General features: G+C 35.1%; 1 protein-coding gene across 3 annotated transcripts in view; it reads right to left on the bottom strand.

The window, feature by feature from the left end:
- The window catches only part of LOC149795574 (allantoicase-like), a 66,210-nt gene extending 50,612 nt beyond the window's left edge, over positions 1-15,598 (bottom strand). The window contains exons 1-3 of one of the 3 annotated variants that reach the window (XM_089965410.1): positions 15,513-15,598; positions 3,286-3,392; positions 1,214-1,276 (exon numbers count right to left, since the gene is read on the bottom strand). In XM_089965410.1, the coding sequence (XP_089821536.1) occupies positions 1,214-1,276; positions 3,286-3,360 (138 nt within the window). In that variant the 5' untranslated portion in view covers positions 3,361-3,392; positions 15,513-15,598. Of the gene's footprint in view, positions 1-1,213; positions 1,277-3,285; positions 3,393-13,471; positions 13,622-15,121; positions 15,435-15,512 lie in introns of those variants that run through there. The other 2 variants (XM_089965411.1, XM_089965412.1) reach the window with 2 other exon arrangements.
- Between the last annotated feature and the right edge of the window lie 659 nt (positions 15,599-16,257).

Genomic DNA, 16,257 nt, shown 5'->3' with positions numbered 1-16,257 from the left:
CAATTTTTCAGTTATATCGCTACGATGTCTGCAGTGTGGCAGTTTATAGTGATGTCTAACACTGGGGCATCATGCCACAGACATGTAGCATGATGTCCCACCCAGTCACATTATCCTGACTCCAGGCTGACCAGTCCTAACACTAACCTCTTATAAGTTTTTTATATGACTCAGCCGGGAATCAATCCCATGACCTCCTGCATCTGAGGCCGACGCTCTAATCACTAGGCCACCGGAGCAAGCAAAAGCTTTGAACCTCTGGGTTAAGCTTTTTACTTGTGCTCTGGCACATTTCAAATCCTAGGTGATCCCTACACACTTTGAAATTTTAGTATGTGCATACAGATATAATTATAAATATTGAATAAATATTTATAACAATCTATTACATATCTATATCAATTACACATGTCATTCTTGTTCACAGTGTCTGTTACATGAATGTCAAACAAAGGATTTTGTAAATCTATTTCATTATATATTTCATATGATGACACTGATGTTGCCTGATCCAAACCATGTGTCAAGATAAATGTATAAAAACTAGACTTGTTTTTGTAAAACACATATGCCCCTACTGCAGAACAAGAAGTAAAAACAGTTAAAAAATCTGTGTGTACACAAGTATATAGAATAATCTGGTCATCTTTTATGCATTCTGAAGTAGTTTTTGCCTAATCATACTAACAAGACTTTCAGAAAAAAAAGTACATATCTAAAAGGTATAATACCATATATACAGGTCAAAATGCAAACTACATAGACCATAATCCACCATTACATAATGCACTGGAAGATTAGGGTCTATGTTACTTGTTTTACTGATTACTACTAATAAAATGTACAGAGCCAGACCTGCAGATGCATTATACAATGGCAAATCAGGATCTATGTTGTTTGCAGTTGGATGCAACTTGTCCAAAGGTCTGAAAATCTAATGTCATCTGCATATGGATAAAAATAGTTAGCAAAATTGTATTTGTCTGCGATGAGTAGTTTATGTGCAATCCTGCAAGTAACAAGTTTCTTGGGATGAATGGATGGATGCATGAACAAATATGGCCAAATCAAGATGACCCCACTACAAGAATTTGGGGCAAAAAAATAATCCACGCACATAACACGGCTAGGAGATCACCCCTTGGACTTTCAAACTTCTTCTTACTAATGACAAGGGAGACAACAATTTCCAATTACATCAGCCTGTCATTACCTTCAGTAAATTCTCAGCCACAGCAAACCAGTCATCAGTGGCGAACAGAATGCCACCTCCTACCTATAATTTAAAACATAACAGTCAAACATGTATCAGAAATCAAAATATTTTTGCATCATTAATCTTAATCTTTACCTGCATAACATACAATTACCATGTATTGTATCAAGGGCCAAAATATACATTTTTGCTGATAATAGTTTTCCTTAGCACTGATGAAAAGAAGTTGAACTGATTTATCTAAAACAAGGAAGTATCAATCCAATAACAGGAATCTTTGTTGTGAATCCTGAGTGTTCCAAATATATTATAAAATCATTGTTGTGAATCCTGATTGTTAAAATATATTATAAAATCATTGTTGTGAATCCTGATTGTTAAAATATATTATAAAATCATTGTTGTGAATCATGAGTGTTAAAAATATATTATAAAATCATTGTTGAGAATCATGAGTGTTAAAAATATATTATAAAATCATTGTTGTGAATCCTGATTGTTAAAATATATTATAAAATCATTGTTGTGAATCCTGAGTGTTAAAAATATATTATAAAATCATTGTTGAGAATCAAGAGTCTTAAAAATATATTATAAAATCATTGTTGTGAATCATGAGTGTTCCAAATATATTATAAAATCATTGTTGTGAATCACGAGTTAAAAATTGACTGTAAAATCATTGTTGTGAATCATGAGTGTTCCAAATATATTATAAAATCATTGTTGTGACTCATGAGTGTTAAAAATATATTATAAAATCATTGTTGTGAATCATGAGTGTTCTAAATATATTATAAAATCATTATTGTGAATCATGAGTGTTCCAAATATATTATAAAATCATTGTTGAGAATCATGAGTTAAAAATTGACTGTAAAATCATTGTTGTGAATCATGAGTGTTCCAAATATATTATAAAATCATTGTTGTGAATCATGAGTGTTCCAAATATATTATAAAATCATTGTTGAGAATCATGAGTTAAAAATTGACTGTAAAATCATTATATCAATCGGCAGTATTTCAACTTTATATAACATGCATAGGTCATTCTTTTCACCTACAGACCTTTTGTGCGAAAGAAGCTTATGGAAAAAAAAATGGTTTATAATACTTCCAAACCATCTTTTCATGTAGTCTCAGGTGCTCATCTCATGAATATGCTCTTGACATCAAATAAATTTAATATTAATAAACTTTTAGCTGGTTATTTTGTTCTCTGAACTTAAATACATTTTGTGCTCATTAATATTAAATGATTGACAATAATTAAATATTAAATCCTGTATTACTAAAAATTATTGTGCAAGAAGCTCAAATTCAAGCTCAAAACAACAATTCCAATAAAATATAATACTTTACTATATATCAGGCATGTGCAATTTCCTCCAGGGTGTGGACTGGAGAAGCAATTTTTAAAGCCACGCACAATGATGTGTGTGTGTGTGTGTGTGTGTTTGTAATTTTAATTTTTAACATAGCTTTAACAATTTTTCAGTCATATCACCATGATATCTGCAGTGTGGCAGGTTATAATGATGTCTAGCACTGGGGCATCATGCCACAGATATGTAGCATGACGTCCCACCCAGTTACATACTGTATGTACTTACAAGTCCAACTGGAAACTGCACAGACCCAAATCTGCTGCCACATACAGCACCAGCAGATCTGGGTCTGTGAAGTTTAAAGTAATCAAAAGAAAAAACAACAAAGACCCTGATCTACAATATTTTCTAAGTTAAATTCTACTCTAAACTTATGACACTTTAAAATCAAGGAAATAGTTACCAAAAATGAAAAGAAATTTAAGGATGTCTCAACTACAAATAAATGCAAGATGAAAATAAATGTATTATTTTTGTGAAATATCAGATTCTGTACAAAGTTAGGGAGGGAATGGGAGCTACAGTACATGCCTTTCTAAGGACATACCGAGGTAGCCAACCCGGGTCGACCTGGGTGGATATCAGACCTGCAGCCCCTATACTGTGACTCTGGTTGTGTGCATGCTATGCATTAAAATAAATTCACAGACAATAGTTTTTTTCCCTTACTGATCATACCTTCTCTGCCACTAGATCGTTTAGCTCTGTAAACTTCGGCTGGACTTGAAGACTTGCAGTGGGTGGCTCAGCCATTTTAGACAATCTCAAGACTCTTTTGACAATCTAGAATACAGTAAATTTGTATATCAAACTGTCCAACACTTCTGGGGTTGAAAATCCCTGCTACTGGTTTACTATGACAGGCTACAGAAAATCCTTTTCAAAATAAATTAACAGTCACTACTGGATAGGGTATACAATTAGTACTGGGTACACAAGATTTCCATAAATATTCTTAAATTTGAATAAATCAGCACACAGGTCTGGATAGCCTACTGACATGCAATCAAGAGTTTCATCAACATTCTTAAACATAAACAGCTTTATTCTATTCACAAGTATGATGAGAATACTAATGCCAAATTTTTCAGCTGAGCTTCCCACGACATAAAGGCATACTAAAAAAGAGGTACAAAAGAGGAAACAAAGCAATCTCAATTGTGTACTTTGTCATTACAACAACAAATTAACTACACTTTCCACATTTATGTGGACTCTGGCAAAATCCAAGCAGCTAAAATATTATTTTCAATCCCAATGTCTCTGAGTTTTTGTTCTAATTTGATTTCCATGTAGATAATGTACTCAATCAATTTGGTCCAGATGAAACCTGAAAAGCATTTTACCAGCCATTTTATTTTGTGGTGCACAACTGTGAAGAATACGGATACAGATATAAAAAACTGCAGTCCAAGCGATCATGGATAGAGTTACCCTCTTGAAATCATAGAATGAATAACATGAGGTTTCAAATGATCATAATCAGAGGGTAGCCCCTGGGCAATCATGAAAATAATGTGGCATCCTGGATTAAATTTCTTGTTGCCTTTGAGTTACCATAAGAATAATATGGTAGCCTGGATTAAATTTCTTGTTGTAAGCCACAGACAAAAATTTCTGTCTGCAGCAAAATTTCCTTATTTCTCGTGAATATATATAAGGTGGTAATCAAAGCTTCTCTTCCACTAACCCTTGAGGACCCTTAAACCAATAAGGCCTTAAAAAGCCCCTTCTTCAGGACCCATAAACCAATCCTGTTTTTAACTGTCCCTTTATGAGGACTCTTAAACCAATACTTGAAGATCCTTTCTGAGGATCCGTAAACCAATCATCTGCCTTAAACAGCCCCTCTGTGAGGACCCTTAAACCAATCACAGCTTAAGCAACCCCTTTTGAGGGCTCTTAAACCAAACATGTTGAACACAGCTCCTTTTAGAGGACCTCTGAACCAATCTTGTCTTAAACAGCCCCTTTTTGGGACCTGTAAACCAATCATCTGTCTTAAACTGCCTTTTTTGGATGACTCTTAAGTCAATCATGTATTAAAAAGCACCTTTTTGAGGACCCTTAAACTCAGTTATTGTAGAAAGAAACCTATATATTATATAGTCATCTCCCTTCAGAGGTCATGTTTTTTACATTTCTGAGGTCACTGCCTGGACCACAGTTGAATATACAAACTGATTCTAAAAATTGACAGAGGCCCAAACAGGAACCTATAAAATCATGTTGATGCTGAATGTCACCAACATAATCTTGTATACAAAGCACTAAACAATATCCATACCTAAGTGCAGTCAAGCACAATGATTTAATAAACATGAAAGTATCCGTGATCTAGAACAATCCATGCTGTTATTAAAATGATGAAGCTGCTGCTAAAAAGTTAGCAAAAGCAACCAATGTGGTTGCTGGAACATGGTTAGCCAAACAAGCATGGTGGCAAATTTACCAACCCAAACCTAGGAAAATGTCCCCATGTATGATTTGATGTGAGAATGACCAACAATATTCTAATGTGCCAGTGACGTGGATTGTGATGATGTGCTAAGTCTTATGATGTATTACAATCATAAATCCAAAAATGTCTGTCTGAATTCACTATAATTCCAAATTAATGTTACAGTCCAAGAATATTACTGATGAGTACTTAGTATTTCCAGTGAATGATACTTTGAATAAATAAATCCACCCAATGAAAAAGTGAACACAACAATAGACTGATTCAGTGAATGATACTTTGAATAAATAAATCCACCCAATGAAAAACTGATTCAGCTTCAAGATGTTAAGACAAGAATGAGTAATTTTTAGATAAACAGATTATATATCTCTCTACTAGACCATGGTCGCAATTAACTTTTACTGACAATACTCACTTAAAGGAATGTTCCATTCTAGAAGATTCAAAGGTCAAAATCAAAACTACCTAAATTAATTCAAACTGAAATAAACATGTTCACAACTAATAATGATCAGAATATTTAATCTGTCATCATGCAGAAATATTAGTTATGTATTATGTTGTTTACAAAAAAATGCCCCTGGTCAGGTACACAGGGAACTTGATTTTGGACAAAGTGAAGCAGTAAATACAAGTGTATATAACTTATAATCATTAAGAAAAGCCAACAAATACTACAGATTAAAAAGACATAGTAATATATGAATAGTTTATCTAATTGGGCAAGAACACAGTACCATGTTGAGTAAGCTCTGTATTTATGGTAATTGAAATATTTATTTTAAAAGGGTCTTCTAAATAAAATGGAATATTAGTCAGTAACAAATAAATATGTGAACTTGTGTAAAATGTATCCTTAGTACATGTCAGCCCAAATGATTGATAAATGAGTAATGTACAGACCTGCATACTTCTGTTTGTAAACTCCAATCATTCTGAATGTTTTGGACTGTTTGTATATTTTAGCTATGGGTTTTGCTTCTCTGGACATAGAAAAGGTTTCAGAAAATCTCTCCCACTGGTCAGTGAGTGTGGATGCCATCCTTATATTAACACTGAAAGTATTTCTTTAATTATGGTGATCCTTGCTACATTCATTATCACTGTTGTCTTCACTACATTCGTGATCTTCATTGCTAGATTCACCTTATAACATCAGAGACGTGAAACTGTTTGCACAATATCATACCATGACTCTTCTGTTTTTCTGTTTTAAGCTTGAAGAAGTCTATGGTGTTCTTCCAAAAGAATCCCTTACTCAAATTAATTATCAAGATGCACTGGCTATGCATTTGAAAAATCATATATCTTTTTGAATCTCTGTGACAAATCTGCAAGATGCATTTAAGCAAAATAACACTGGTCTACAGACAAAATGCTTCTGAAATAAAAGCAATGAAACTTTGCTAATTCTGTGTCACTGAGAACAAAATGAAACATAAAATTGTTGATTGGCTCTAGTTTTAAAGCTATGACACTAGGTCAGAATATATGACCCTTGACTTGGAATGGCAGAGGATAAGTGAGTTATAAAGGGAAGGGATCTCAATTTAAACTAGGAATGACTAAAATACATCTTTGACTGGATCTATGAATAAATCAATGACTGGGATGGGACAGTATTTGCTTTTTAAGCAAAACTATGAATGTTGCAATTTGAGGTTGGTATTGCATCATACATGATATGAACTGCATCATGTTATTCCTAGAAGTCATGGATGATGCAATCATAACTAAGCTTACATTACTAAGCTATCCGACCTCACCCATGTGTATACACAAGCAAGAGACTTACGCTCCTCTTCTGACAATCGTATACTCATTATTCCCACTATGAACATGAAGTCATATGAACGTTCTTTTGCATACAAGGGCCCAGTAACGTGGAATGAATTGCCCACTGAACTTAGACACAAAGACACAGTGATCCCATTCAAGAGTGCTCTTAAAACTCACTTATTTCAACTGCAAGAACAAGCTTAAAGACCTAATAATGTTCTCTATCTTAAATATTTTCAGCATGTTTTTTATGGTTTTTTTTTAATTTCATAGAGTTAGTTTTTTGTAATAATATCATTATATATGGATTTTTATGTTATAGGTGTTGTCTAATGTTGTAAAGCGCTTAGAGCTTCTAAAGATTAGATGCTATAAAAAGTCCTCATTATTATTATTATTATTATTACATCACTCTGCTGAACAAATTGCCCTATATCAGGTCTAGAAATCATACAGTGTTGTACTCCCTTATTTGTCAGTGTTTGATTTTGCAAAGGGACACATTCCTGTTTAGCCAAAGTAAACAGAGATGCCTCATACTTGTGTTAACAATGCAGATATCTTCTGCTATGTCTGTGGTAAAGTGACTTTTGCATCACAAAAGCACAGTATAATCACTATTGTTAAGAAGCCTATCACCTTTATTTTGGCTGCAAAATTGGAGATCAGGACAAGAGGTGGGCCTCATGCATATCCTGCAACACTTCTTCGCCAGTGGTTGAACAGGAAAAGGAAATCTATCCCTTTGATGTGTAATGTTTAGAGAGAGGCAACAGATCATATCTGCAACCATTACTTCTGCATGGTGCCTCCAGTTAGGAGAGGTGTGTCCAAGAAGAAAAATTGGACTGTGCATTATTCAAACATTCCATCAGCTATATGTCCAGAACCCACGGAGAAGGACTGCTGGTTCCTGATGCACCAGAATTATTCTCACTTGAGTCAGATGAGGAAGAGGACTATGATGAGGATGTAATTTCTAATTTTGAACCATCAATGTTACATAACCCATATTTTCTCCCATCCTCCTTCACTGACCCACACCTCACAACACAAGGTGAACTGAATAACCTTGTCAGGGGTTTGGAACTATCCAAGAATAAGGCAGAGCTGTTGGGCTCCAGACTACAGCAGTGGAATCTCCTGGCAGGTGATGTTAGGGTTTCCATGTTCCATAACCATCAAAAAGGATCTTGTTCCATTCTTCTTCATGGAAGGTGATCTTGTAGCCTGCAACAACATCGATGGTGTGATGGCTGCCCTCAACATCGTTCATGATCCAGATGAGTGGAAACTGTTCATTGATTTATGGAAGAAGAGTTTTAATTCTGTTTAGCTGCAAAATTGGAATGTTTTGGCAATAATTAAAGTTGGTCATGAAGGAAACCTATGAAATTATGAAAGAACTTTTGAGGTGCATAAACTATGACCAACATCTGTTGCAGCTTTGTGGCAATTTGAAGGTTCTTGCTCTCTTGCTTGGTCTGCAGATTGAATACTAAGTACTGTTGTTTTCTCTGTGAAAGGATATTCGTGCCAGAGATTCCCACTACACCAAGACAGAATGGCCACTCTGACAGTCATTGTAGACTGGGAGGGAATGTGTTCAGCATCCACCACTTGTTGAATCAAGGAAGATTTTGTTACCTCCCTTGCACATTAGGCTGGGTCCGATGAAGAACTTTGTCAAGGCCATGAACAAAACACAAGCAGCTTTCAAGTACCTCCATGGAAAATGTCCAAGGTTAAATGAAGCTAAGATAAAGGAAGGTGTCTTTGTTGGTCCTCAGATTTGTGAACTTCTTCAAGATGATGCATTTGACGGTGCACTGCATGGCAAGGAAAAAACAGCATGGAAAGCTGTTTATCTGTGGCAACAATTTTTCTCAGAAACAACAAGGCAGACATCTACAAGGAGTTGGTGGAAAACTTCCCCAAGGCATTCAAAAGCCTTTGCTTGCAACATGTCACTAAAGATACTTATTTTTGCACTCTCATCTAGATTTTTTCCACCGAACTGTGGAGCAGTGGGCAATGAGCACAGTGAGCAATTTCAACAGGACATGGCAACAATGGAGAAACACTATCAGGTCAAATGGAGCCATCAATGCTTGCAGACTATTGCTGGACAGTGAAAAGTGATGCTCCATTTAATGAATACAAGAGACAAGCCAAAAACGTATGTAGTATAATCACAATAAACATTAATGGCTGGACTGAAGTGCCTTGTAAATGTTTTGTTTGTCAGCTGAGTTGTGACAAGCAATGTTGACCCTGGTTAGTGAGAATCCATTTACTTGTGCATTTACTCTCATACTTACGACGAGTAAGTATGAGAGTAAATGCACAAGTAAATGGATTCTCACTAACCAGGGTCAACATTGCCGGTCACAACTCAGCTAAAATGATGAATTTTACTCATATGGCTTCATAATCAAGTAGTCTGATAATAACACTTTGTTTTGTTACTGATCCCAGTTAAAGTCTAACCCAAACAATGATCCTCTATCATGGGTGCCTCATGGTAACTTTGTTAGGCAGGTTCAATGGTGGGATCAAATCCACTTGAGTATGATTTGAGGACAAAATCATGGGGTATAGATGGCTCTGACTTAGATCAGAAACAAAATTCCAAAATTGCTATTATCATACTACTGGGGGCCCCGAGTGACCGAGTGGTCTAAAGCGCTCTCCGTTACGGATCACTGCCATCTCACCTCTGTCTGCATCGGTTCGAGTCTCGGATTCGGCTAATGTATGTGAGAAAGCTTGCCAGTAGCTTCTCGTGGGTCAGTGGTTCTTTCCGGGGTTTTCCCGGGTTCTTCCTCCACCATTAATACTGGCCACCATGTATAGCCTATCTTGTGCTGAAAAATGGCGTTAAACCCTACAACAACAACAACAAAAATCATACTACTGAACCAAAATCAAAGCACTAACCATTTAGGTTTCTTATAGGAGGGGGGCCTTAGTTCTTTTTTAGAGCTTAAGTGTTTTGTTTGTTACTACTATGCTGGAGATAGCAGTCATCAAAATCACAAGACAATTTTCAAATAGCAATTTAACTAAAAGCAGCATGTTTGGCAACTGAAGTTCAATGAGTGCAATTTTGAAAATGTGTAAATGATATAATGGCAGGGCTGAGCAAATCCCATAGCCCGACGTCCCGGACTAGTCATTTTTGAAGTCGGACAAGTAAAATTTTCCAAGTCGCTAGTCCGGGACAAGTGCATTTTAAAAAAGTCGGGGTAGTCCTTATTTTCGTGCTTTAATCACTATATCTGCCTTTACATGCACTCTGGGCGTACTGAATACTTGATTCTACCCCTCTTTGTGATGATTTTAATCCAGCGAGTCAGTGTAATTAAATTAATGAAAGGTACTTTACCGACATCACTGTTGGTTACCTTTATAAACTGATTAAATGACAGTAATGATTCTTTAATTAAAATTGATTATACAGATGATTAACTTCCACGTGCGATATTGTGTTTGAAGCGAAACAATTACGCTAATTAATGAGTTGTTTCAGTTCGTATTTAAAAGAGAAAATTGATGTTATGATCACTTTTAGAAGTAGTTGTCAAGCAAGCTGATAGTTACTCTGTGGATAAAATGAGTTTGCTAAATTATTTTCACAAGTAAGGTAATAACGGTGATTTGGCGAAGGTAAATTTGTTTGAAAATGGAGGGATAAAATGTAAGACGGATACTGAGTGTGCGGTAGCTATTTCTGAGTGTGAACGAGTATTTAGTTCAATGAATTTAATCAAGACTTCTTTAAGGAATTCCTTAAACCAAAAGAGTTTACAAATGCTAATGAACATTTCTGGAAATGGACCAGAGCTTGAGGACTTTAACCCAGACATAGCTATCAACTGCTAGCTTAGTGCTGGTGCAGGTGGCATACTAGTACTAATATTAGTACCCTTACTCGTACCTCGTGGACAACAAATCAAGTTGAGGCTACGACATCGTAGCTAGTGGCATACATATACATGGACATATTTTCAAATCCATCAGATAAAACATATACACATGAACCTGAAGAAGTCAAATGTATAACAACCAATGTTTTTGAAAAATTAAATTCTTTTAAGAAATAATTATGTTGTATATCGGTTTTTTTTTTGTTTTTTTCTATGGATTAAGCACATACATCTCATCAAATCTCGGCAAGTGATTACCATTTTGGGACCAGTGAAAAATAAGGTGGGACTAGTGAAGAGAAGGGTGGGACTAGTGAATTTTCTGAAACCACTTGTCCTGGACTATTGGTTAAAAAAAAAATTGCTCAGCCCTGAATGGGTAATATTGCTTAGCAAAGGAACACCATGAAAAGTGCATATCTACATGTACAATTACTAGGTAATGACTCAAGTTACACAGAATCCAGTTCAACAGTGGAAAATCCCACATTACAGGTTTTGCTGGCACATTAGATAACCAAACATGTATTTTTCTGTGCCAAATTTGGTGACTACTTGGGAATTTTCAGTGCCAACCCAGTTACTAATTATGGTCAGGGAAAATCTTTGCCTCATTCTATGGTACGAATGGATAGACAAAACAAGACAAAAGATGAAGATCAAAGCAAAGGATGTTTTGAAACAGCAGGACTGGATTTGAATAAAAACGTACAATATGACCTCCACCCACAGCCTCTCCTTCTCATGTATCAAAAGATCATGTGACCTGGAATAAGCAGTAATGTTTAGAATGACTTAAAGTTTAATGGTCTTTCATCAGTTTATGCTAATTGATGCTTACTTGATAATTAATTTGCCTATATGAGATATTTCTAATTGATGCTTGATTGATAATTATCTTGCCTACATGATACCTTGTTAATTGATGCTTCACGGATAATTAATTTGTCTCTATGATAACTTACGAAAACTGGAGCAATTGTTTGATAGTCTGATGAATGAAATTGCAGGAAAGATGCAGAACTTAATCTTCACCAAAATCATTTACAAAAATTGTAAATCAATTGGTCATTTTGAATCTTGACCAAAATAATTTACAGAAATTGTAAATCAATCGGTCATTTCAAGGAAAGTTACTAATACTCACCTAAGCTAATAAACTGAAACAACACTACTTAGCAGTCACTGAATTAAAATAAATGGAAAGACTTAATAATATTGTGTTGACATTGTCCATATGAAAGTTTAGGTAATGGATGGACTGATGGACAGAAAAATGGACAGAAAATTTAAAAATACTTAAACTGAATAACTGTAAAAAGCAAATGGCATATTGAAACCATAAGTTCAATATCTGTACCAAATTTCAAGGAGACGACATTAAAGGTGTCATAGTTATACTCATGAAACAAACATGTTTATATAAACCAACACACATAATGTCTTTGCAATAGCTATATGAGAAAAGGTGGTGGGAAGGAGGGGGAGGGATAAAAAGGTACAGAATATCTTTTCATCTTGAAAAAAATACAAATTTTGTATATAAAACAATACAAATGTCGACATTAGATAATGAGACAAATATATCGGACCAAATAGATACTTTAGAAGTTCCAAAATAGTTTTAAATGGAATTGTATAAAAGAAGAATTGCTTATGATGCTGATGTCAAAAAACTTAAAATAGTATTCTTGAATGTCTGTATTGCAAGGCCTCTTGTCAGGAGAAAGCAAGCTCCTTGACACGAGTTGAAATAGCAACTAAAGCATTCACAGGAATATTGGTGCCAATTCCTGTACTGTTGGGAGATTATTCAATTGAACTGCCACCTATGTGGCCAAATAATATTTAGATTCTTATCGGTAGCTAAAAATTAGTCTGTGAGGGCTGGATTTGTGAGGTAACAGTTCTCCTAAGGTATTATGACTGTGTAATGTATCTGAACAAGAAAAATGTATATGTTGTATTGGGTAATGAAGAAATAAGCATATATTATGTAAGGATAAAGTTATGGATGGGTGTCATTTTTTATGTACACCATTTTAATAAGGAAGTTTTCATTTGGTGTGATAAGGAAAACATCATTATTCTGTAAATTGAGTGATTATATATATACATATATATATATATATATATATATATATATATATATATATATATATATATATATATATATATATATGTTTGGAAATTAGTTCTGTCAATTAGAGAGCAGCATGTTGAATAAAAAGAATTACATTAGTGTGAAAATGAGATGTTGAAATAAGGAAAAGTTGTGGGAGATCATAGCAATTTTTCTTCAGAAATTTTATTGGAAGATAAAAAAGCTGGCAAGTTGCCCACAAACCCACATGCATTTTTTTATCCTAAAAAAATATGTAAACTTGTGGGGTGTTAGAAATATCCTGTTTAAAACATAACAGAGCCTGCTTAAGGTAAAACATTTGTATCTAGTGTTGTACTATATTTGATTGCAGGGGAGGTGGGGCTATTTTGAAACAGCTGATAGCAGGTGTTAATGTAACAGATTTTCCTGTTGGTCAGCAGGCCCTGCTTACATGGAAATCAACTGGCCCAACCAATCAAAGCAATATAATGAATTAGGAAAATTGTGGCTGCAGTATTAACAGGATCTCCACAAACCCACAAAATAGCAGCTAAATTGATGCTTGCAAATAGCATGCATTCTTACTTCAGTGCAATGTAGTCATCCGACATTTGCTAACCTCATTTTACGTTTCTGGACAGTCATATCTGTGGGCATGGGAAGCACTTCAGTCTCAGTAGAAACATTAAGTTCAATGTAATCTCTACAGAAGCCACTAATCAATAAAGTACATCCTCAGGGTCTCTAATGATGGATACTGATCTAGGGGTAGGAAAAATCACAGTTGGTAATTAAAGAAAATAAATAAATTAAGGTAAAAGAAGTGAACCAGTTTAAGGGAAGAAATGTTCCTAGCAAAATGACATTGGGACAAGCTGGATCTGGTACAAATTGTCACATTACAGTCTTAACTGCTGGTCACCATTACACCATATTCCAAAAGAAGCAAATCAATTCACAGAAAGATGACCACAAGATATGTTTGTGCTTGCACAAGTTGCTTTAAATACTTAGTTTGTGACAAGATATTACCAGGTGCATGTGCATGTGCAACTGATAAACAAAGTTAATATTTGGTTAGACTACAGTTCATGATTTAAACACTTATTTTCAAAAATATCCTCACTTCCATTCATATTTTGAGTGCAGGTTGAAAAGTTTAACAACCAAAGCATCAACAGCACTTTTATTTTCATTCTAACACCAAAAAAAACTGGTTTTCAAAACACATAAAACAGCAGCCATGAGACAAATGAACTAGTTATTAACTACACTATTTTCACAACATAAATTTCTCATTTTGTTAACAAATTCTAGTAGTTTTATAGATGTTCAATTGATCCATACTTGTATTGTTAAAGCCCTTTCTGTTTCAATTACATTAATTTTATGATTCTCGTAAATCCGGCTTGCAATCACAACTGATGTGCATACTAGACATATGCCTAACTGTATGATAATTTGATGTTTAACCCAAAAACTTAAATGTCAAAATATCTAAAATAGAGCAGGATTAGGGTTAGTGGAAACTAAGTCATCTTGTGGTAAAATATCTTGAATGTAATTACAACATAAAAAAAATACATATGTGGTAACTTGTACTTATCATATGGTATGCTGTAGTTATATCTTGAATGTAATTACAGCATACAAAAATACATACTGTGGTAACTTGTACTTATCATATGGTATGCTGTAGTTATATCTTGAATGTAATTACAGCATACAACAATACATATTGTGGTAACTTGTACTTATCATATCGTATGCTGTAGTTGTATCTTGAATGTAATTACAGCATACAACAATACATATTGTGGTAACTTGTACTTATCATATGGTGGGGCCCCGAGTGGCCGAGTGGTCTAAAGCGCTCTTCGTTACGGATCACTGCCATCTCACCTCTGTCTGCAGCGGTTCAAGTCTAAGATTCAGCCAATGTGGGCATGTGAGAAAGCTTGCCAGTAGCTTCTCGTGGGTCGGTGGTTCTTTCCGGGGTTTTCCGGGTTCTTCCTCCACCATTAATACTGGCCGCCATGTATAGCCTATCGTGCTGAAAAATGGCGTTAAACCCCACAACAACAACAACAACTTATCATATGGTAATGCTGTAGTTATATCTTGAATGTAATTACAGCATACACAAATACATATTGTGGTAACTTATACTTATTGTATGGTATGCTGTAGTTATATTATATCTTGAATGTAATTACAGCATACAAAAATACATACTGTGGTATTTTGCTGACATCTTGTGGTTTCATGAGGCGAACTGATGGCTCCTTCAAACAGTTTCTGGTAAAACACCTATATTAAAGGCCTCTAATCAATGACAGTAATTTTGAAATGGTTAAAAGAACACATACACCATGAAATGCTGAACAAACTCGAAAGCTGATAATTAGAAGTCACTATGCACCCTACTGGTGTGTGTGTGATTTGGATTTTTAACGTAGCTTTAGCAATTTTTCAGTCATTTCGCTACGTCTGCAGTGTGGCAGTTTATAGTAATGTCTTTACAAATCCGTTTGTCTGTACTACCGATTTAAATAATGAAATTTTGATGTGATAAAAAGTGCAAGGAACTTAGTCAATTCGTTTACTGATTTAAAGTTTCTACCCTGACTCTAGTAGAGTGGCCCTAACACGCCATCTTATGCGCCTTTCATGCTTAACGGAAGTTTTCAGTGTAATAAACGGAAATACTCGGATCCATTTCCAGTTTCTGGACAAGTCCATTTTTAGCAAAGGGGTGTACAGCTGTACATCCATAAGTCGTCTGCTTCCGATATTTACAAAGTCGAATCAAGCAAAGGAAAATAATGACAATTAAAATTTGCTATTCATGTGGATTTAACAAGCAATTTAATTTCTATGTTCATATATGCAGAGGGATTTAATTCCAAACTCTCAACGTTATGTAATTTACGCAATTATTCAGCAGTTGCCGAACAGGATGAATTACGTCATTACGTGATAGAAGTAAACTAGCCTATAGTGTACGCAATATGGCGCATTGTTAGTATGGAAAGTCCGTTAAGCATGAAATGGTGCAGAGGATCCAGCATTATTGCCAGTTGGTAACAGTCAATTAGAAATTATAAATCAATGATTCAATTAACTTAGTTCTGTGCACTATTTATCACTTTAAACTTTCTCGTTTTTGAAATCGTTAGAGGGGTACAAACAAACGGGGATGTAGAGTCAGACTAGGAGTGGGGCATCATGCCACAGACATGTAGCATGGTGACCCACCCAGTCACATTATCCTGCAGGCAGTCCTAACAATTACCTCATAATGCTGAGCGCCTAGCTAGGCAGCTGTTAGTACCATTTTTTTAATAAGTCTCATGTATAACTTGGCCGGG

The sequence above is a fragment of the Sinohyriopsis cumingii genome, chromosome 7 (assembly GCF_028554795.1).
Source record: "Sinohyriopsis cumingii isolate HCF-2022 chromosome 7, ASM2855479v2, whole genome shotgun sequence".
NCBI classification, from domain to species: Eukaryota; Metazoa; Mollusca; class Bivalvia; order Unionida; family Unionidae; genus Sinohyriopsis; species Sinohyriopsis cumingii.
Note: the sequence above shows the minus strand (reverse complement) of the source record. Positions and strands in the feature narration are given on the sequence as shown.